The sequence below is a fragment of the Salvelinus namaycush genome, chromosome 33 (genome assembly GCF_016432855.1).
Source record: "Salvelinus namaycush isolate Seneca chromosome 33, SaNama_1.0, whole genome shotgun sequence".
NCBI lineage: Eukaryota > Metazoa > Chordata > Actinopteri > Salmoniformes > Salmonidae > Salvelinus > Salvelinus namaycush.
This window is the reverse complement of record NC_052339.1, coordinates 18,884,094-18,909,072: the sequence shown is the minus strand read 5'-3', so window position 1 is coordinate 18,909,072 and position 24,979 is coordinate 18,884,094. Positions and strand designations below refer to the sequence as shown.

The following is a 24,979-nucleotide window of genomic DNA, read 5'->3' as shown; positions in this document are numbered from 1 at the left end:
AGTGTGTGTGTGTTCATGTGTGTTTATGTGTGTGTAAGAGAGAAAAAGAGAGACCAACCGAGAGAAAGAGAAAGAAACTCACCTCTCTCTCTCTCTCTCGCTCTCTCATATGCCATTAGGAGTTAAAACAACGAATGTCAGTTTATGACCAATTAAAAGATGTGACCATTCAAATAAAGTCATCCCACACAACATTAGTCAGCTAATTCCAAAGCGCCTCCCTGTCCACATGTTACTTTGAGCTAGTAATCAGATCGGCATCGTAACCGACTTCAGTGGGTCAATTGTTTGTTTGTATATCAGTATTGTTTGAAGATTTCCACAAGCAGGGATGATGAGTGCAATCTAGATGAGATAGTCGATGTATCAGCAGTGGGCACAGAAAATGACATGTTTGACTGTTTCAATCGGAGAGGACTTTTATCTATGTGAACACACGGAGCCTGCTGCCGAAATTAGAGGAATTAAAACTCATTGCTTCTAACACAGGGGCTGCAGTAGTTGCTGTGACTGTGACATGGCTCGATGGGTCAATTGAGGACGATGAGGTTGAGCTACCGGGTTATAGCGTTCATAGAATTGACCCGAAACTGAAACGGTGTGTTTTTACAAGGAATAATGTGCATTTTAACCTTCGTTCAGATCTGAAAATGGATGGTCTTGAGGTTGAATGGGTAGATATACTTCTTCCTAAATCTCATCCTATACTTGTTGGTGTGAGCTATAGGCCTCCTAAGCAGAATCATTTCTATGATTTACTTGAATCGAATTGCTATGATCACAATGTATTGGCTGATAAAGGATGAATTCTGCTTGGTGATTTTAATACAAATGTGCAGTTACCACCCAAGAAAAGTACACTAGTAAATTCCCTGTATAATTTTAATCAGTTATTTGGACTAAAACAACTGATTGTTGAGCCAACCCGGGTGTGTATTGACAGTAAATCAACTTAGGACAGAGGTCATACGAAGAGGAGGAGTAGTGATTCGACCAAAGTGCAGCGGGTTGTGAATACATAATGATTTATTAAAGCAAACGACGAAACACGAAAACAAACACTTGGAAGGATTACAAAATAACAAAAAAACGAATGTAGACTGACCTAAACCATGAGAACTTACATATAACACGAAGCACGTAGGAACAGGTACAGACTATAACAAACGAACGAACAAACGCTACAGTCCCGTGTGGTGCGCAGACACAGACACGGACGACAATCACCCACAAACAAACAGTGAGAACAACCTACCTTAATATGACTCTCAATCAGAGGAAACGTCAAACACCTGCCTCTAATTGAGAGCCATACCAGGCAACCCAAAACCAACATAGAAACAGAAAACATAGACTGCCCACCCAAAACTCACTCCCTGACCAATAAACACATACCAAACAACAGAAAACAGGTCAGGAACGTGACACTTATATTGGTTTTAGTGATCATATGGTAACCTAATGTACCCGTAAGACATCCAAAATGCTACTAGAGGCAGGTAATAAATACATGAAGGTCTATGAAACAATACTCAAAAGAACGTTTTGTAGAAGTACTTGGAATTTTGGATTGGTCTCATGTATTAAACCGTGATGATGTTGATCAAGCTTGTTATATTTTTAAAGATCTGTTTCTGTCTGCACTCGACTCTCTGGCTCCGATGAAACAAATTTCAATCAAACAGCGGTCAGGGAAATGGATCACTTCCGAGATCTTAAGGAAAAGGGATCGCTCCCTGGCCAGATTCAGAAGGACAAATCTACAACAAGATGATGATGTATTAACTGTAGAAACCAGGCAAGATACAAAATGGATAAGGCCAAATCCCAACATTATATAGACGCTGTTAATGACAACTTACATCAGCCTCGTAAACTGTGGAAAGTTTTAAAGGACACTGGCTCAAAATCTCCCCATAAGGTAAAATCCTGTAGTATTGGCCTGGATATTGATTATGTTTTATATTATGACCAGGCAAAGGTTGCAAATTATTTTGCCACATTTTTTACCACTATAGCCTCATCTCTGGTTAAGAAGTTACCCACCTGCTCTGGACACTATGGCCAGTCTTTCATTAACAACTTTTACCATAGCACAGGTATCACAAATTATTTGTTTGAAATGTGCACGGTAACAGAGGACAAAGTTTCCAATCTACTATGCTTAATGAGCACAAACAAAGCAACTGGGATGGATAACCTTCCTGCAAGATTCATAAAGGATAGTGCTTGTGTCACTGCTAAAATGATATTGTAAACCTTTCTATTAGTAGTGGTACATTTCCCAAGGATCTCAAAACAGCCGGGTGGTTCCACTCCACAAGAGCAGAATTTTTTTTTTAGGAAACTACAGGCTTGTGTCAATCCTCAGCACATAATCCAAATTTGTTTAGATATTAGTTTTTAATCAACTTGAGGGATACATTCTTGAGCACAAACTTCTTTATGAACTACAATCTGGCTTTAGAACAGCTCATTCCACTGATACTTGCCTTGTCCACCTTTTTGACCACATTAAGCAGGGAAGTGAGAAGGGGAACTATACAGGAATGGTCATGTTAGACTTGCAGAAAGCTTTTGACACTGTGGACCATGATATTCTCCTGATGAAACGGAAATGCATGGGTCTAAATTATGTAGCAGTGAATTGGTTTAGGTCTTATCTGACCAAAAGAACACAAGTATGTAAAGTTGGTGATGTTCAGTCAGAGGCCAAATAAATATCCTGTGGAGTACCTCAGGGATCCATTTTAGGGCCTCTCTTATTTCTTACATACGTTAATGATATGCCAGATACAGTAAAGTGTAAACTCTTGCTTTATGCGGAGGATTCAGCCATACTGGTATCAAGGAAGGATACAGTTTACATAGAGGAGACCCTGAGTAAGGAATTGCATTTTGATAGAGGTTGGTTGTTTGTGTCACGGCCGTCGAATGAAGTGGACCAAAGTGCAGCGTGGTGAGCGTACATATTCCTTTTATTAAGAAAATGACACCGACTTGGTTCTTGGCGGAGGCACCGGATACACTGGGCCGTGGAGGCGCACTGGAGGTCTTGAGCGCAGAGCTGGCACAACCCGTTCTGGCTGGATGCCCACTTCCACCCGGCAAATGTGGGATGCTGGCACAGAGCACACCGGCCTGTGAATGCTCACTCGAGACACCGTTCGCATCACCCCATAACACGGTGCCTGACCAGTCACATGCTCCTCACGGTAAGCACGGGGAGTTGGCTCAGGTCTCCAACCTGACTCAGCCAATTACCCCGTGTGCCCCCCCCCCCCCAATTTTTGTTTATTGGGGCTGCCTCTCGGGCTTCCTTGCTAGCCGTGTTCCCTCGTAACGATGCCGTTCCGCCTTTGCTGCCTCCAGCTCCTCCTTGGGACAGCGATATTCCCCAGCTTGCCTCCAGGGTCCTTTACCGTCCAGGATTTCCTCCCAAGTCCATTAGTCCCCCTTACCATGCTGCTTGGTCCTTTTGTGGTGGGAAGTTCTGTCACGGCCGTCGAATGAAGTGGACCAAAGTGCAGCGTACATATTCCTTTTATTAAGAAAATGACGCCGACAAAAACAATAAACAATACAAAACCAACCATGAAGCTTAGTGTGCCACAAACAAAGACAACTTCCCACACTGAAAGGAGGGAAAAGGGATACCTAAGTATGGTTCCCAATCAGAGACAACGATAGACAGCTGTCCCTGATTGAGAACCATACCCGGCCAAAACATAGAAATACAAAATCATAGAAAACAAAAACATAGAATACCCACCCCAACTGAATCGATTTTGTTTGGAACAAAATGTAGATTGCTTAGGGCTGACAAGATAACGGTAAACTGTGCAGGCAAAGAGATTGAATCTAAAACAAGTGTATCTTATCGTGGTGTGTCCCTAGATCAATCCCTTTCTGGAAACCTGATTGCTGCTAAAATACTTTCTAAAATGGCGAACAAATAGAAATGTTGATATCGTAACACTAAATATTTTAACATTAAAGTTAAGAAACTGCTTGTCTCAACCTTGATTCAGTGTCATGTTGATTATGCTGCTCTGCTTGGTATAGTGGGCTATCAAAAAAGCTGAACATGAGAATGCAGGTCATGCAAAATAATGTTATCAGGTACATGCTTAAAACCTCTTATGGCTGCAAGCCCGAGGTCGGTACACCTATGACAACATCCCCCACCCCCCCCACACTGATTAGCATCGCTAGCATAGCGTCACAATTAAATAGTAGCATCTAAATATCATTAAATCACAAGTCCAAGACACCAAATGAAAGATACAGATCTTGTGAATAAAGCCACCATTTCAGATTTTTAAAATGTTTTACAGGGAAGACAAAATATGTAATTCTATTAGCTAACCACGTTAGCAAAAGACACCATTTTTCTTTGTCCACCATTTTTTCTCTCCACCAGTAGCTATCACCAATTCGGCCAAATAAAGATATTGATAGCCACTAACCAAGAGAAAACCTCATCAGATGACAGTCTGATAACATATTTATTGTATAGGATAGGTTTTGTTAGAAAAATGTGCATATTTCAGGTATAAATCATAGTTTACAATTGCACCCACCATCACAACTCGACTAGAATAAATACACAGAGCAACGTGTATTACCTAATTACTAATCATAAAACATTTCTTAAAAATACACAGCTCACAGCAATGGAAAGACACAGATCTTGTGAATTCAGACAATATTTCAGATGTTCTAAGTGTTTTACAGCGAAAACACAATAAATCGTTATATTAGCATACCACATGTGCAAACGTTACCAGAGCATTGATTCTAGCCAAAGAGAGCGATAACATAATCATCGCCAAAATATATTAATTTTTTCACTAACCTTCTCAGAATTCTTCCGATGACACTCCTGTAACATCATATTACAACATACATATAGAGTTTGTTCGAAAATGTGCATATTTAGCCACAAAAAAACGTGGTTATACAATGACAAAACTAGCAAAACTAGCCTGAAAATGTCGGGCGCCATATTTGACAGTGATCTTGTCTCATGATTAACTATTCATAAACTTGACTAAAAAAATATAAGTTGGACAGCTATCGAAAGACAAATTAGTTCTTAATGCAATCGCTGAATTACATTTCTAAAATTATCCTTACTGTGCAATACAGGGTTCGCCAAGCGAAGCTATACCAAAGAAAATGGCGGAATATGCGTTTAAAATTTTTCGACAGAACAACGATTTATCATCTTAAATATTTCTTACTATGAGGTGATCTTCCATCAGAATCTTGGGCAATGTATCCTTTCTTGGGTCTAATCTTCTTTTGGTCGAAAGATGTCCTCTTGTCCGTCGAAATGCCCACTAACGTTCGACCGGTACTGGAAACGTGCCCAAAGCTTCAAAGTGCATCACTAAGAATTGCCTCAAAATCGCACTAAACGGATATAAATTGCTATAAAACGGTTTAAATTAACTACCTTATGATGTCTTTAACACCTATAACGAGTAAAAACATGACCGGCGAAATATTACTGGCTAAACCCAAGCTTGGAAAGAGAGCAGGTCCAACGTCCATCGTGCGTCAGGCGCAGCAGGAAAAGAACGGTACATCCGGTCTTTGGCGTTTTATACAGGCCCTGATTGCGCAATCGACTCCATTCAAATTGTCACCTCTTACTGACATCTAGAGGAAGGCGTGGGCAGTGTTTGTATCCTCATAGGATTTACAGGGACTTTAAAACTGACCTGGGACCAGAGGCCAACATTTCTGAAATCTCACTCCATATCAGGAAAAGTGCTGTCGAATGAGTTCTGTTCCACTCAGAGACATAATTCAAACGGCTATAGAAACTAGAGAGTGTTTTCTATCCAATAATAACAATAATATGCATATTGTACGAGCAAGAATTGAGTACGAGGCCGTTTGAAATGGGCACCTTAAACAGAGCTACTCAATACTGCCCCTGCAGCCATAAAAAGTTAATGTTCCCCCTAGGACCCACATAGGGGTACAGGAGTTCCAGGAGGTGGGCTTGTTGCCTTTGGATTCCAGAGTGGACCAACTTAAACTTAATCATGTGTTTGACATCTTAAACGATCGTGCCCCAGGTTACATGAAAACCCACATTGATATGGTCTATAACCAATACAGTCACAACACCAGAGCTAGTGTTATGTCTTTCCATACAGGCATTTGTCTATGGAATAGCCTTCCCTTGGAGTAAAAAGTAGAAATTGCTTTAAAAAGCAGGCAAAGGTTTTAATTTGGACAAGGTTGTGATGTCTAAGTAAGAGAAACCACTCCACTGCCCCTTGTGCCCCTACTGCTGGTCAGGTGTATTTATTTGAAGGATCGGTATGATGTGCAATTAATAGATTGTTTTAATGTGAAATGAATATGGTTGATTTTTAAGGTTAGGGAGAAGTGCAGTGAGTAGTGCCACTTTTTAGGATGTCAACATAAATGAATGTATTTATGGTTGTTTGTCATTTTGTCTTGTCTTTTAATCATTATATGTGTTATTGTTTTTACCATCGAGCACCACTTTGGAAACAAGTGTTTTAATTAATACTTTCAAGTGATATCCTCTGGGTCCACATTGTACATGTTGTTGTATATGTCTGTTACCCAAAATAAATTCAATTCAATATCATATTTCTACTAAGCACCACAGCTTGGGGTTTGTCCTTCAGACCTTCAAAACTAAAGACAGTCCACTGAGAATCCTATTGTGCAGCTCTCCAGGTATAAACCATTCATCTGGTAGTCCTAAATGGTCTGGGCGTTTACCTGCCATTAAAGAACAGGACATATGATCATACATGAGCTACGACAGCTCCAATCCATCCCACTCTGCAGGGCTGAGATACGGAGACCTAACGCATAGGCTTTATCAGGAGCCTGGCATTGCCTAGCATCTGGGTAGGAAGGTATAAGACAATGAATATGCCTGGTGTTTTCTTCCACTTGTGCCTTCAACAAGGAGAGATTTAGTGGGTATTGATGGATGTGGCCGGCCCAATCTCTTTCCCTCTCTGTATCACTCTCTCTCTCCTTTTCCCTTTTTCTCCCTCTCTAATACAGATTAATAAAAATGAGTTTTTTGCATCGTGCCGTCCAAGCCAAGCTCTCCTAACTAGTCAATGATTGTGAATTATTAGTCGCTGGATTACATCATGAAGCCTAATGAAGGCCATGGATCAGGCAGATACAATCACAGTGCGGTGTCGTGCGGGAATCGCCTTCCTAGTGAAAATAGGCCAGAGGAACCAAAGCATCCAATAATGACACAGCATCTATCACTGACTAGAACAGCGAAAGATCAAAAGAAGATTTGACTCAGCCAAAATGAGTCTGAAAACCAACTGTTTTATAGAATGACAATATTTATCTTTCTGCCATTATTTCGATGGGATGATGCAAAGCAATCGGGTAAGAAAACAAACACCAAGGTATTACAGAAATACCCACAGATGAAGCAAAGAGAAGTGCTGTCTTGGTGCAAAACACCAATCCTTGAGGGCTGCAGTGTAAACATGTTTTTTTTTAAAAATATTTCTTTCCCAGCAGGAAGGGAGGAGCTGAGAGACGTCACTTTGATGAAGTGAAGGCAAACAAGAGAAGCCGGACTGCAAACTCAGGTAAGGAGAGGAAGAGAGATTATGTCTATTTATTTAGCCTTTTGTACTTTAATCATTTGCATATCGTTACAACACTGTATTTATACATAATACGACATTTGTAATGTCTTTATTCTTTTGGAACTTCTGTGAGTGTAATCTTTACTGTTCATTTTTATTGTTTATTTGACTTTTGTATATTATCTACTTCACTTGCTTTGGCAATGTGAACATATGTTTCCCATGCCAATAAAGCCCCTTGAATTGAAATATAATTGAATTGAGAGAGAGAGAGAGAGAGAGAGAGAGAGAGAGAGAGAGCGGGACAGATAGATAGAGACAGAGACAGAGCAGAGAAAAAGAGAGAGAGAGAGCGAGAGGAAGAAAGCATACAATCTGAGTAAATGTATCATAGTGACTACTTTAAATATAGCAAAGGCTAAATCCTGTCTTGAAATAACCAGGTTCTTTTCAATCATGTAGCCAAGTGATCCGTAGAATTACTGAAAGGGCGATGTGATCAAGTTAGGACCACAAAGTCCTTCTATAGTTTGTCTGTTATTGTGTTGCAGATATGTGACTCATTTCAGCAAACTAGGCGTATGTCGCAAGTCACAACTTCACAGGAGAGATATATGAACGTTTATTTCTATTTTCTATCAAAATGCATTTATTGGCAGAAATGCCTTCTGGAACATTTGAACTTTCATTTGCCTTAATAACAAACTTGTATGCCATCTGTAAATACAAATAAAGTTGTTAAATTACGAGCCTAGTGGGTTTAACCACAGAAAAAGACAGGAACCTTCCCGCTAGCCATGATTGGCTGAGATAATGAATGGGCTGGACATGTCGACAGATGAGTTTCGGATTGGTCTGCCATGTAGCATCTTCTGTCTATAAAATGACCTTCTCGTTATGTGTAGATAATCCTTTCTACTGCAGTTTTTTCGAAAGACATAACGTTAGCCACGGAGAACTGCAAATGTGTTGCTAATGCTCTAAATAACATTGCTGCCATGGATTTATCAGGCGATATCGACAAAGGTCAGTGGGAAAAAGTTGTGTCAGACTACTTTCAGGAGGACGATCGTACCATCTCTCTCTGAAAATGAATCAGACGATGAGGAAATCCCTGATTTAAGTAAAAGCATTTTCATTGAAGAAGACATTGTAGAGTCTTCTGATGATAGTGAGGGAGAAGAAACGGTGATCAACAGTGTTGTTGTCACGGAAGAAGTTGACTGAGTTTTGAAATCAGTGGAATGTCTGGTAGAAGCAGAGTATGATAAGGATATGAACACAATTCTGCCGTTTGATTGCAAATGCAAAGGGAGTCGAAAAGAGAACACAGATGGCTGTTGTATGAAACACCTGTCTCCGGATTACATCTTCAAACTAAGAGAAACCATGGCATCCGTGACAGAGAGGGAGAAATATCTGATGATTATTATGGCATTGCACATGGTCAGTGTGAAGATAGATAGATAGATAGATAGATAGATAGATAGATAGACAGTACACAAAAAATATATATATACTGTATATATAATTCATTTTAATTTTGTTGTTTGCAGGTATTGTGCCTGTTGGACCATGCACAAGCTCCACCACAGTCTGGACATTCACTTCCTGATCACAGGCCACACCAAGTTTTCCCTCGACTGGTGCTTCAGCCTCATCAAGCAGCGCTTCAGAAAGACCAGAGTGAACACTTTGTCCGAGATTGCTGGTGTTGTGATGATTATGATGGCACGAACCCAGTCCCATTGGTCATCACCCCTGTTAACCAGACACCCTGAGGGAGACATCCTGACAGCGCTAAGCCATGTAAGATCATACAAACAATTGTAAAATTGTTTCAAATACTAATTAACAGTAACCTACAATAGGGCTTACCCAGGAAAAAAACGTCCAAAATAACAAATCCATTGTAAACAAGTGTAACGGTAACGTATATTAATATACTGTCACGTTCCTGACCTGTTTTCCTTGTTTTTGTATGTGTTTAGTTGGTCAGGGCGTGAGTTGGGGTGGGCATTCTATGTTATGTGTTTCTATGTTTAGGTTCATTGTCTATTGGCCTGATATGGTTCTCAATCAGGGACAGGTGTTTTACGTTTCCTCTGATTGAGAACCATATTAAGGTAGGCTGTTCTCACTGTTTGTTTGTGGGTGATTGTCTTCCGTGTCTGTGTATGTCGCACCACACGGGACTGTTTGGTTTTCGTTCGTGTTTGTAGTCTGTTCCTGTTCGTGCGTTCTTCGTGTTATTATGTAAGTTCGTTTGTTCAGGTCTGTTGACTTCGTTTATTGTTTTGTAGTTTGTTCAAGTATATTTTCGTCTTCATTATTATTATTAAAATCATCATGTATTCCACCTACGCTGCATTTTGGTCCAATCCTTCTCGCCTCTCCTCGTCCGAGGAGGAGGAAGAATATGACGATAGCCGTTACATATACACTATACACTATATTATAAACTGGGTGGTTCAAGCCCTGAAAGCTGATTGGCTGACAGCCATGGTATATCAGACCGTATACCATGGGTATGACAAAAACATGTATTTTTACTGCTCTAATTACGTTGGTAACCAGTTTATAAGAGCAATAAGGCACCTCGGGGGTTTGTGATATATGGCCAATATACCACGGCTAAGGGCTGTGTCCAGGTACTCCGCGTTGTGTCATTGATTTAAACCAAATAAGATATATCACTTGTCTTCTCCTTTTACCTCTCTCTAATAATAATAATTAATAATGGGGGGGCAGGGGGGGGACACCCACTGCCAGGACATCCAACAAATGAAGGAGAGAATCTTTCTGCCATTATTTTGATGGGATGTTGCAAAGCAACAGCGTAAAAAAAACTATGGCAAAGGTGTTCGAAAAATATAGAGCTGTTAAAGATCAAAGAGCAAGTGCTGGCTTAGGGCCAGGGTGCGAAACTCCAATCCTTGAGGGTAGCAGGGTCTAGTTGTTGCATTTCCTGCCCCTTTAAGAGCAGGGAACACAGAGAGCATGGAGGGAAAGAGAAAGAGAGGGAAATGGAAGGGAAGTAGGGAAAGAGTTGAGGAGCTGTGTGATGTCACTTTGCTGAAGTGAAAGCAAATGAGAGAAGCAGAGGACGGCACAAACGTTCTCTTGCTCTTCACAAAACATTCTACACAGCTGCACAGAGACACCCTTTTGTCGTAAAAGAAGAAAAGTACAAATATAATCAGGTAAGGAGAGAGAGAGAATTTGTGCAAGAAGACTTTAATTGTAAGAAAGCATTCAATCTAAGTAAATGTATTGTAGTGACTACTTTGAATAGCAAGGGATAAATCCTGTCTTGTGTTTATTTCAATCATGTAGTCAAGTGACTGGTAGCATTACTGAAAGATTGTGGGGTGGACAGGTATCAAGTAAGGACTGTTCTTAGTAAAAACAGCTATAAAAGATGAATAAGTCCAGGAAGTCCTTTTATAGTTATTTTGTGTTCCAGATATGGCGTCCTCGAACAGTCTGCTGCCAGAGGAGCAGTTCCAGTGCTCTATCTGTCTGGAGGTTCTCACTGATCCGATCACCACTCCATGTGGACACAACTTCTGCCAGGCCTGTATCAACGGGTACTGGAAAAGCACTGAACAGTGCCAGTGTCCAATGTGTAAGGAGACCTTTGACAAAAGGCCTAAGCTCAAAATCAACACAACACTCCGAGAGGTTGTGAATCATTTTAAGGGGATACAAGTCAGAGACAGAGATGAGTCCCCTGCTGCGCCTGGAGAAGTGGCCTGTGATGTCTGCACTGTGACGAAGCTCAAGGCCCTGAAGTCCTGCATGGAGTGTCTGACCTCTTTCTGTGAGACTCATCTGCAGCCTCATCAGATAGCCCCAGCCCTGAAGAGACACAAGCTGATCCACCCTGTGGAGAACCTGGAAGACAGGATGTGCAAGAAGCACAAGAAACCCCTGGAGCTGTTCTGTAGGACTGACCAAATGTGTGTGTGTCAGTTCTGCACTGTGACAGACCACAAGGGTCATCACACCGTCCCTCTGAGGAAGGAGTTCGGAGAGAAGAAAGCTGAGCTGGGAAGGACAAAGAATCAAGTACAGCAGATGATCCAGAAGTGCCTACAGAAGGTTAAAGAGATCAAACACTCAGCGGAGCTCAGCAACAGAGATGCAGAGAGAGAGAGAGAAGAAAGTGAACAGGTCTTCACCACTCTAGTCCGCTCCATGCAGAGAAGCCAGGCTGAGGTGTCTAAGATGATTGGAGAGAAGCAGAAAGCAACCATGCGGCAGGCTGAGGGGCTCATTAAAGAGCTGGAGCAGGAAATCACTGAGCTACAGAGGAGATGCTCAGAGCTGGAGCAGCTCTCACACTCTAAGGATCATCTCCACCTCCTCCAAAGCTCGCCAACCCTGTGCCCCCCTAAATCCACCAAGGACTGGTCTGATGTCAGTATTACCCAGAACAAGAGCAAGTGGAATGTGCAGAAAGACATATCCCAGCTGGATAAAAAGGTGAGGAGAGCACTTTCTGAACTTGAGGAGAAATTGAATAATGTATTGGAGAAGTCAAAAGGTGATGAACTGAAGAGGATGCAGCAGTATGCAGTGGATGTCACTATGGACCCTGATACAGCACATCCCCTTATCATTGTATCTGGCAATGGGAAACTAGTGAGAACAGGTCACTTTGAACAGAACCACTTCTACAACCTAAAGAGGTTTAGAAGTCGTGTAGCTGTTTTGGCAAAGGAGGGTTTCACCTCGGGGAGATTCTACTATGAGGTGCAGGTGAAGGGGAAGACTGGGTGGAATGTAGGAGTGGCCAAAGAGTCGGTTAATAGAAAGACAGGTGGATTATACCCAGAGCAAGGATTCTGGACCGTGTGGTTGTCTTTTCAGGTTGACTATGAGGCCTGCACAGACCCCCATACCTCCCTCTCACTGAAGAGCAAGCCGGAGAAGTTGGGGGTGTTTGTGGATTATGAGGAGGGTCAAGTCTCCTTCTATGACGTGGACACCAGGTCTCATATCTTCTCTTTCACCGGCTGCACCTTCACAGAGAAGCTCTATCCATACTTGAACCCCTTTGATGATTATGATGGCTCAAATTCAGCACCAATGATCATCACCCCTGTTAACCAGACACACTGAGGGTGACATTGTGACAGTGCTAAAATGGGGGCATTTATAATACTGATCCAAATGGTAATTTAAAGTAACCCATAACCTTTTAGGACACATACATAATATTTGTATTACTTTTATCAGACCTACTAACCTGCTTGTATTTAATACATATTTGTCAGCTGACATTGTTTGACGGTGAAATGTATTAAAACCCTTCTGCAAAACATATTTTAAGTAAAGCTTCCATTGGATTGGATTTGGTTTCCTAATCTAATGGAAACACCGTGACCATTGTGAAACTGACCCAGTGAACTTATAGTGAACTCAGTAGGTGAGAACTAACCCCAATAGCAGAAATGTGTATTTGAGTATCTGGTATTAAAAGGTCCAATGCAGTTTTTATCTCAATATCAAATCATTTCTGGGTAACAATTAAGTACCTTACTATGATTATCAGTGGTGGGAGCAAATCACTATTGTTCGAGTCACAAGCAAGTCTCAAGTCACAAGGTCAAGGTCTCAAGTCGAGTCCCAAGTAGAACAGGTCGAGTCTCGAGTCAAGTCCAAGTCGTGCATTCTAAGAACAAGTCAAGTAGAGTCACAAGCTTTTTGAAGTCAAGTCTCAAGTCAAGAAAAAAAATATATACAGTATATATCTTTGTCTATTTATTGAGGCTACCAGACAGCCCTTTTCATTATCTTGTCCTAAACATATTTTGTATACGTAATAATACATTTTAACAACAAATTCCCAATGCAAGTAAATGAAGTAAATTATAAATGTCAAGCAATTTCATACCAAAAGACCAGCAGGCCTATGCTAGTAGTTGTTGCTTGGTGCCCCACTGCTGGCGAGCTTGCAAAGTAAACATTTAATATTCTTGATCACCAACATTTTTTGAAGTTGCATATCTTTATGGCAATCGTCTCTCCCTACAATTGGACATTTGCGCTGCACCCGATCCTATAGCTGCACAAATCAGCAATTTATTCACTAGCTCAGTGGTTCTCAAAATGTTTGTAAAACAGAATTTTACACCTGCATTTTGTGTAAAACTTTCTTCTCAAAATACAGGTGTAAAATGCAGTTTTACAAAATGTTTGAGAACCGCTGTGCTAGCGAACAGATTGCAGATTTCCTGTACAGCCATTGGATTGGGTGCAGCGCAAATGTCGAATAGTAGAGAGAGATGGTGCAGGTGTTGTCAGCCAATATCAACTAGGGATATTAGGAGGTTGCAGGAGACGGATGGAAAGCATGATCTGTCTTAGCTTTCAAAAACTCTAGACAGCATTCTGGCTTCACCCTACAGTTCTCAGACATTAGCTTTGCCTACTACTGCCTCATGTGAACTACAATCCTGACCGGGTGTTTTAATAGGCATCACTTGCGATATGGCTTTCAAAACATATGGCCCTTATCTTCCAACAACAGGAAAAAAAACTTCAAAGAAAATGACTTGTCCTGAAAGATCCATACAGCTACGGGCACAGATCCATACAGCTATGGGCACAGATCTATACAACTATGGGCACAGATCCATACAGCTATGGGCACAGATCCATACAGCTATGGGCACAGATCCATACAGCCATGGGCACAGATCCATACAGCTATGGGCACAGATCCATACAGCTATGGGCACTGATCCATATAGCTATGGGTACAGATCCATACAACTATGGGCACAGATCCATACAGCTATGGGTACAGATCCATACAGCTATGGGCACAGATCCATACAGCTATGGGCACAGATCTATACAACTATGGGCACAGATCCATACAGCTATGGGTACAGATCCATACAGCTATGGGCACAGATCCATACAGCTATGGGCACAGATCCATACAGCCATGGGCACAGATCCATACAGCTATGGGCACAGATCCATACAGCTATGGGCACTGATCCATACAGCTATGGGTACAGATCCATACAACTATGGGCACAGATCCATACAGCTATGGGTACAGATCCATACAGCTATGGGCACAGATCCATACAGCTATGGGCACAGATCTATACAACTATGGGCACAGATCCATACAGCTATGGGTACAGATCCATACAGCTATGGGCACAGATCCATACAGCTATGGGCACAGATCCATACAGCCATGGGCACAGATCCATACAGCTATGGGCACAGATCCATACAGCTATGGGCACTGATCCATACAGCTAGGGGCACTGATCCATACAGCTATGGGTACAGATCCATACAGCTATGGGCACTGATCCATACAGCTATGGGCACTGATCCATACAGCTATGGGTACAGATCCATACAGCTATGGGCACAGATCCATACAGCTATGGGCACAGATCCATACAGCTATGGGCACTGATCCATACAGCTATGGGCACTGATCCATACAGCTATGGGCACTGATCCATACAGCTATGGGCACTGATCCATACAGCTATGGGCACTGATCCATACAGCTATGGGCACTGATCCATACAGCTATGGGCACAGATCCATACAGCTATGGGTACAGATCCATACAGCTATGGGCACTGATCCATACAGCTATGGGCACTGATCCATACAGCTATGGGCACAGATCCATACAGCTATGGGCACTGATCCATACAGCTATGGGCACTGATCCATACAGCTATGGGTACAGATCCATACAGCTATGGGCACTGATCCATACAGCTATGGGCACTGATCCATACAGCTATGGGTACAGATCCATACAGCAATGGGTGCTTCCTTACGATGAAACTACACTTCCGTTACACAGGAATGCGGAGCAAGCTAGATAGCTAATTAGCACAGCTATCAGATATGAAGCCAGTAGCAACCAACACAAGAACTATCTGAAATTTGAAAATGATCAATGAAATCGCCAGGCCGCCTAATGTTATTGTTCTGGCAAAGATGCGTTCATAGTAGATTGCTAAACTGTATACAGTATATGGATAACTTGTGTATGGATAATATAAACGTAGGCTTACTCTGTTTTTACCAGGCAAAACTGGAGAAAATTAAATAAGTGCTATCTGGATATGTGCACGCTTTTGCACGCTAATGCTGATGACTGGTCAACAATCAAGGCGCACAACCTTTTGGTTCTAAAGCACAGATTATATGTTTTTTAGACAATCATTTGGTGCAATACCGTAGGCCTATGTTAGAAACCAGATCAAATAGGAAAAGGTATAAATATAAAATACAAATAGTATATGTAGACAATTAAAGTATGAAAAATGACCTGTCTTGATTGACAGTTTGCTGGTCCAATCAGAGGGCAGCGCATGCGCATCACTAGGCAAATCTGTTGCACTTTTATTTTTTTTGCAAGTGCGAGGCTGCTTGTGTCTACGGTCTCTGGCTGTGTAGAGAGTAATCCAGGGAGACACTGTGCCAGAAAATGACAAAATGTTACAAAACCTGGCCAGATAATTTCAAGTTATCAGTCTCAAGTCAAAGTTGAGTCTGGAGTCTTGAGGCTCCAAGTCAAGTCTCAAGAAATTTTATTTTCTTTCATGTCGAGTCTCAAATCATCAAATGTGTGACTCAAGTCAGACTTGAGTCTAAGTCATGTGACTTGAATCCAGACCTCTGGTGATTTTTTAAAAATGAAAATGGTCAAAAAGAAAAAATAGCTTCTTAGCAAAGAGTAATTTTTTAAGCAAGAATTTAGCTAGGACTGTCTTGGAGTGGTCTGAGTGGGGAGGGGAAAACTGAAACCTAGCTGTTATTGGAACTCTATCTTATAGGTCGGTTTCAATAAAACGTCACAATACATTCGATTTGCTACGCTAAAACCATTGACAACTATGTGCCGTTTTCAAGGGATTGTGAAACACAGTTGCAAGAAAAAGTATGTGAACCCTTTGGAATTACCTGGATTTCTGCATAAATTGGTCCAAAAAATTTGATCTGATCTTCCTCTAAGTCACAACAATAGACAAACACAGTGGCTTAAACTAATAACACACAAATTGTATTGTTCTTGTCTATATTGAATACATAATTTAAACATTCACAGTGTAGGTTTGAAAAAGTATGTGAACCCCTAGGCTAATGACTTCTCCAAAAGATAATTGGAGTCAGGAGTCCGCTAACCTGGAATCCAATCAATGAGACGAGATTGGAGATGTTGGTTAGAGCTGCCCTGCAATATAAAAAACACTCACAAAATGTGAGTTTGCTATTCACATGAAGCATTGCCTGATGTGAACCATGCCTCGTACAAAAGAGATCTCAGAAGACCTAAGCTTAAGAATTGTTGACTTGCATTAAGCTGGAAATGGTTACAAAAGTATCTCTAAAAGCCTTGATGTTCATCAATCCTTGGTAAGACAAATTGTCTATACTATAAATGGAGAAAGTTCAGCACTGTTGCTACTCTCCCTAGGAGTGGCCATCCTGCAAAGATGACTGCAAGAACACAGTGCAGAATGATCAATGAGGTTAAGAAGAATCCTAGCGTGTCAGCTAAAGACTTCCAGAAATCTCTGGAACAAGGTTGACGAGTCTACGATACGTAAAACACTAAAGAAAAATAGTGTTCATGGGAGGACACCTCGGAAGAAGCCACTGCTGTCCAAAAAAACATTGCTGCACGTCTGAAGATCGCAAAAGAGCACTTGGCTGTTCCACAGCGCTACTGGAAAAATATTCTGTGGACAGATTAAACTAAAGTTGAGTTGTTTGGAAGGAACACACAACACTATGTGTGGAGAAAAAAAAGGCACAGCACACCAACATCAAAACCTCATGTGATGTCACCAGGTAGGCCAAAACTCCACCCCACCAAAACAAGCAGAAATTTCAGGCGGTCTTTTCAAACTGCTCTTACACTAAAAGGGCATTATCATAATTTTCATAATTTCACAGTATTATTCCAACCTCATAGTGTGGATATATATCTCACAGGGGTTTATATCAGATGGCGCCTGAGGGGATGGCTGTTGTTTTATGGGCTCTTAACCAACCGTGCTATTTTGTTTTTTTCAAATTGTTTGTAACTTATTTTGTAGATAATGTTGCTGCTACCGTTTCTTATGACCGAAAAGCGCTTCTGGACATCAGAACAGCAATTACTCACCTTGAATTGGACTAATACTTTATCTTTAACGAGTCGGACGAGAGGGATTTACTCCAGACACCCGAACAGGCCCTCATCCCAGTCATTTGCAGGAGAAAGAGACAGAAGTTTCGTGGAAGGAAAACAGGGTGCCTTGTGAGGATCCGGCGACGAGTGGCTAATTTGCCTTTGCCATCGGTACTATCGGCCAACGTACAATAGCTGGATAATAAAGTGGACGAACTAAAAGCACGTATATCCTACCAACGGGACATTAAAAACTGTCCCTGTATATAGCCTCGCTATTGTTATTTTACTGCTACTCTTTCTTTATTTGTTACTTTTATCTCTTCTTTTTTGTATTTTTCTTAACTGCATTGTTGGTAAGTAAGCATTTCACTGTAAGGTTGTATTCGGTGCATGTGACAAATAATTTATTAGATTTTTGACTGCAGTGGCCTTTTAAAATACTTTTTTTCTGTGTACTTGAGTATTTTCACATACACAGCCCAAAATATGTACTTTTATTTGAGTATTGTAATGGTTATTTGTAAAAAAACAAATAGTCTACCAAATTGTATTTTCAAATGCATGAGAGTGTAATTGAGTCAGTGTATTTTAAAATGCTTTCCAAGGGTATTTCCAAATACATTAAAATATCCAACTACTTATTTTTTCAAATAAAAGATATCTGAATACTTACTTCAAATGTATGTAAAGTAATTGAGATATTTGAAATGGTTACATTTCTAAACCACCTTAGATCCTTCAACGTCTCCCCACACCTCTTCACCGTTCTACCTCTCACTTTTCTCCCTCTCTCTCCTCGATATTCTCCTCCATCTCTCCTATCTACCTTTCTCCCCTCATCAATCTGCCTTTCTCCAGTCTCCTTTATCTCCCTCCCGCCTCTCCCCTCTCCCCTCCTAAACCTATCAGCAGAGTAACCAGCAACCTCTGGCACCACAGCAAACTGCCAGGACATCCAGCAATGATGCAACAACCTTTGGAAAGGATGTTGGTTGGTGCTATCGGTGCGTGTGTATGAGAAAGAGAGAGAGAGAGAGTGTGGCATAAAGATGTCAGGGGACAGATTTTATCAAAGAAAACTGGTATTTGGTGGCTAGACTGTCACTGCCTGACTGTCAGCTGATCATTGGGGAAAGTATGACATTCATTTAAACCAAATAAGATATATCACTTGTCTTCTCTCTCTCGCTCTCTGTGTCCAATCCTTCCTATGACTTTTGCCACTCTCTAGTAGTCCTGGCAGAAAGGCTGGACTACTCCACTAACTGGTATAGAGGGAATCAATGTGGCCTTATCACATAGACCACAACATTAAGAGGGGGCAACTTTCTCTGTAACACCAATTGTATGGTAATACATAATAAAAATATATATTTCACCTTTATTTAACCAGGTAGGCCAGTTGAGAACAAGTTCTCATTTACAACTGCGACCTGGCCAAGATAAAGCAAAGAAGTGTGACTCAAACAACACAGAGTTACACATGGAATAAACAAACATACAGTCAATAACACAATAGAAAAGTCTATATACAGTGTGTGCAAATGAGGTAAGATAAGGGAGGTAAGGCAATAAATAGGCCATGGTGGTGAAATAATTACAATTTAGCAATTAAACACTGGAGTGATAGATGTGCAGAGGATGAATGTGCAAGTAGAGATACTGGGGTGCAAATGAGCAATTTGCTGAGTAGAGTGTTGGAGGCTATTTTGTAAATGACATCGCCGAAGTCAAGTATCGGTAGGATGGTCAGTTTTACGAAGGTATGTTTGGCAGCATTAGTGAAGGATGCTTTGTTGTGAAATAGGAATCCAATACTAGATTTAATTTTGGATTGGAGACGCTTAATGTGAGTCTGGAAGGAGAGTTTACAGTCTAACCAGACACCTAGGTATTTGTAGTACACATATTCTAAGTCAGAACCGTCCAGAGTAGTGATGCTGGACAGGTGGGCAGGTGCAGGCAGCGATCGGTTTAAGAGCATCCATTTAGTTTTACTTGCGTTTAAGAGCAGTTGGAGGCCACGGAAGGAGAGTTGTATGGCATTGAAGCTCGTCTGGAGGTTAGTTAACACAGTGTCCAAAGAAGGGCCAGAAGTAAACAGAATGGTGTCGTCTGCGTAGAGGTGGATCAGAAAATCACCAGCAGCAAGAGCGACATCATTGATGTATACAGAGAAAAGAGTCGGCCCGAGAATTTAATCCTGTGGCACCCCCATAGAGACTGCCCGATGTCCGGACAACAGGCCCTCCGATTTGACACACTGAACTCTGTCTGAGAAGTAGTTGGTGAACCAGGCGAGCCAGTCATTTATGAAACCAAGGCTGTTGAGTCTGCCGATAAGAATGTGGTGATTGACAGATTCGAAAGCCTTGGCCAGGTCGATGAATACAGCTGCACAGTATTGTCTCTTATCGATGGCGGTTATGATATCGTTTAGGACCTTGAGCGTGGCTGAGGTGCACCCATGACCAGCTCGGAAAGCAGACTGCATAGCAGAGAAGGTACGGTGGGATTCGAAATGGTCGGTGATCTGTTTGTTAACTTAGAAAGGCAGGGTAGGATAGATATAGGTTTGTAACAGTTTGGGTCTAGAGTGTCTCCCCCTTTGAAGAGGGGGATTACCGCGGCAGCTTTCCAATCTTTGGGGATCTCAGATGATACGAAAGAGAGGTTGAACAGGCTAGTAATAGGGGTTGCAACAATTGCGGCGGATAATTTTAGAAAGAGAGGGTCCAGATTGTCTAGCCCGGCTGATTTGTAGTGGTCCAGATTTTGCAGCTCTTTCAGAACATCAGCTATCTGGATTTGGGTGAAGGAGGAATGGGGAGGCGTGGGCAAGTTGCCTTGGGGGGTGCAGGGCTGTTGACCGGGGTAGGGGTAGCCAGGTGGAAAGCATAGCCAGCCATAGAAAAATGCTTATTGAAATTCTCAATTATAGTGGATTTATCGGTGGTGACAGTGTTTCCTAGCCTCAGTGCAGTGTGCAGCTGGGAGGAGGTGCTCTTGTTCTCCATGGACTTTACAGTGTCCCAGAACTTCTGTGAGTTTGTGCTACAGGATGCAAATTTCTGTTTGAAAAAGCTAGCCTTTGCTTTCCTAACTGACTATGTATATTGATTCCTAACTTACCTGAAAATGTGCATATCGCGGGGGCTATTCGATGCTAATGCAGTATGCCACAGGATGTTTTTGTGCTGGTCAAGGGCAGTCAGGTCTGGAGTTAACCAAGGGCTATATCTGTTCCTGGTTCAATTTTTTTTGAATGGGGCATGCTTATTTAAAATGGTGAGGAAAGCACTTCTAAAGAATAAACAGGCATCCTCTACTGACGGAATGAGGTCATTATCCTTCCAGGATACCCGGGCCAGGTCGAAAGGCCTGCTCGCTGAAGTGTTTTAGGGAGCGTTTGACAGTGATGAGGGGTGGTCGTTTGACCGCAGACCCATTACGGACGCAGGCAATGAGGCAGTGATCGCTGAGATCCTGGTTGAAGACAGTAGAGGTATATTTGGAGGGCAGGTTGGTTAGGATGATATCTATGAGGGTGCCCGTGTTTACGGATTTGGGCTTGTACCTGGTAGGTTCATTGATAATTTGTGTGAGATTCAGAGCATCTAGCTTAGATTGTAGGACGGCCGGGGTGCTAAGCATGTCCCAGTTTAGGTCACCTAACAGTACGAGAGCTGAAGATAGATGGGGGGCAATCAATTCACATATGGTGTCGGGGGCACAGCTGGGGGCAGAAGGTGGTCTATAGCAAACGGCAACGGTGAGAGACTTGTTTCTGGAAAGGTGGATTTTTAAAAGTAGAAGCTCAAATTGTTTAGGCACAGACCTGGATAGTAAGACAGAACTCTGCAGGCTATCTCTGTAGTAGATTGCAACTCCACCCCCTTTGGCAGTTCTATCTTGTCGGAAAATGTTATAGTTAGGGATGGAAATTTCAGGGTTTATGGTGGCCTTCCTAAGCCAGGATTCAGACATGGCTAGGACATCCGGGTTGACAGAGTGTGCTAAAGCAGTGAATTAAACAAACTTACATGCTGACCAGACCGGACACGTCGCGTGCGCGAGCGTCGCAAAATATATTTAGAAATCCATGTTATTCAATTATTGCACCCACACTGCTCGTGCGCACCAATGATCGTCTGCAATGCCAAGGGCTAAAATAGAACTCCTTTCTATTTCTGACGCAAATCGCGCTGCAAGTCCGGCCCCCCTCATCTCCTCATTGGTTTATAGAAGCAGGTACCCACGTGCCATCTCCTCATTGGTTATACCCACGTGGGTGATTGAAATACGGAATGTTTTGCCGGTTGTCGTGGTAATACTATGAAAGTGTAGATGCTAATCACCATATCAGTTCAAAGATGAAAAAGCCTGGAAGGAGGAGAGATTACTAGAAACGATTCGGTTGGCCGTTTTATGTGTGGATTAATTGTCGGAGTAGAGGACCTTGTGCATTTCAGGTAAAATAACAACTCAATGTTTATATCCCAGGACAAATTAGCTAGCAACAGCAAGCTAGCTAAATAGGACAAATTAGCTAGCAAGTGCAAGCTAACTAGCAAAATTGCCATACATGTTTAATGCTTTTCGACCTGTCCCCAAATTAATGTCATTGGTTCAGAGTTTGTTTTGATATTTTAACCTGCGTGTCGTGATCGCGGGTGTAGGGGGCCAAAATAAATGTATGCACGATAGCGCATGATGGCGCACGTGCGCAGCCGGTTTGGGTTCCGTGTTAGGGAGGAGGCTTCTAATGTTAACATGCAGGAAACCAAGGCTTTTACAGTTACAGAAGTCAATAAATGAGAGCGCCTGGGGAATGGGAGTGGAGCTAGGCACTGCAAGGCCTGGATTAACCTCTACATCACCAGAGGAACAGAGGAGGAGTAGGATAAGGGTACGGCTAAAGGCTATAAGAACTGGTCGTCTAGTATGTTTGGAACAGAGAGTAAAAGGAGCAGGTTTCTGGGAGCGGTAGAATAGAAAAGGCATAATGTACAGACAAAGGTATGGTAGGATGTGAATACAGTGGAGGTAAACCTAGGAATTGAGTGACGATGAGAGAGGTATTGTCTCTAGAGATACCATTTAAACCAGGTGAGGTCACCGCATCTGTGGGAGGTGGAACAAAAGGGTTAGCTAATGCATATTGAGCAGGGCTGGAGGCTCTACAGTGAAATAAGACAATAATCACTAACCAAAACAGCAATGGACAAGGCATATTGACATTAGGGAGAGGCATGCGTAGTCGAGTGACCATGGGGTCTAGTGAGTAGCTAGGCGGGCTGGAAACACCACGGCGATTCAGATAGCTAGCGGGCCAGGGCAAGCAGGCTAGCAAAAATATTTGCTGCCATTGTACTAAGGTTGGCAATACGAGAGGTCTTCAGACATACTATTTTTCTATTATTTGACTTGAAAGAACAACTAGTGGGTTTTGAGTGCTTCTCCCTTAATTTGTAAAGTTGGTCTGCCTGCTCTTCAGTCTGAAGGAGATATTCTGAGAGCAGGTTCGTGTCTCCTTCTTCTGTACATAAAAACTGTTTAACATAATAGTGTCTATTGAAAAGTGGTCCATATATCCCAAAGTCAATAGCGAATGTGACTATGTAGATATTTATGTTGTCGTTAATGTATTTAAAACCTATTTCAGCAAGTTATTCAAGTGTTTGCTGGGTTAGCTAGCCATGCTAACTAGCACCGTAAGTCAGTGTACCTATCTAAAATATATATTTTGTCCTGCCTAACCAGTGAACATGTGGCTGTGACCATCCCGCCAATGCCTGTCATCACTGGTTGATATCTTTTACAGCAGGTATGCTTTACTGTATTTTTCTAATTTTCTAAACACAACGCATGTATACTATACGATCACTTTATGCATTGAGAATGAGAGAGATATTCTGAGAGCAGTGAACATGTGGCTGTGACCATCCCGTCAATGCCTGTCATCACTGTTTGATATTTTTTACAGGAGGTATGCTTTACTGTATTTGTGTTATTTTTTAAACACAGCGCATGTATACTATACAATCCCTTTGTGCATTGAGTCTGAGAGAGAGACTCAATGCACAATCCCTTTTTCTCTGGTTGCACATGTGACATGCTGGTAAAAATTTGATAAAAACTGATTTAAGTTAGCCTGCATTAAAGACCCGGCCACTAAGAGCGCCGCTTCTGGATGAGCATTTTCTTCTTTGCTTATGGCCTTATAGAGTTGGTTGAGAGCGGTCTTAGTGCCAGCTTCGTTCTGTGGTAGTAAATAGACGGCTACGAATAAAATAGATGAGAACTCTCTTGGTAAATAGTGTGGTCTACAGCTTATCATAAGGTACTATACCTTAGGCGCGCAATAACTCGAGACTTCTTTAATATTAGATATCGCGCACCAGCTGTTATTGACAAATAGACACACACCCCCCACCTCTCGTCTTACAAGAGGTAGCGTCTCTGTTCTGCCGGTGCATGGAAAATCCCACTTGCTCTATATTGTCCGTATCGTCGTTCAGCCACGTCTCGTGAAACAAAAGATATTACAGTTTTTAATGTCCCGTTGGTAGGATAATCTTAATCGTAGGTCATCAAATGTATTTTCCAATGATTGCACGTTAGCAAGGAGAACGGATGGCAGTGGGAGTTTACTCGCTAGCTTACGGATTCTCAGAAGGCTGCCCGATCTGCGGCCTCTTTTTCTGCGTCTTTTCTTCATGCAAAAGGCAGGGATCTGGGCCTGTTCCAGTGAAAGCAGGATATCCTTCTCATCGGACTCATTAAAGGAAAACGTTTCCCCCAGTCCGCGGTGAGTAATCGATGTTCTGAAGTCCAGAAGTTATTTTCGGTCATAAGAGACGGTAGCAGCAACATTATGTACACAATAAGTTACATAAAACGCAAAGAAACTAACAAAATATCACAACTGGTTGGGAGAATTTGAAACGTCAGCCATATTCTTCGGCGCCATCTTGTTCTGGGTGGCTATATGAAGTTGGTTACATATGCAAACAATTTGAAATTTTCAACACATAATGTTTCTTATAAAAACAAGAAGCGATGCAGTCAGTCTCTCCTCAACTTTTAGCCAAGAGAGACCAGCATGCATAGTATTGATATTATCCCTCTGATTACAGCCACTCTGTTCTGGGCCAGCTGCAGCTTAACG

The 24,979-nt window shown here is 41.9% G+C and overlaps 2 protein-coding genes across 2 annotated transcripts in view; one reads left to right on the top strand and one right to left on the bottom strand.

Annotated features, from left to right (window-relative positions):
• neto1l (neuropilin (NRP) and tolloid (TLL)-like 1, like) overlaps positions 1-24,979 on the bottom strand; it is a 156,285-nt gene that overhangs the window by 32,184 nt on the left and 99,122 nt on the right. The window lies entirely within an intron of this gene.
• LOC120028067 (E3 ubiquitin-protein ligase TRIM39-like) lies at positions 11,094-12,752 on the top strand. Its single transcript, XM_038973219.1, has 2 exons — positions 11,094-11,331; positions 11,680-12,752. Exons 1-2 carry the CDS (start codon positions 11,094-11,096, stop codon positions 12,750-12,752), a joined length of 1,311 nt encoding a protein of 436 aa, XP_038829147.1.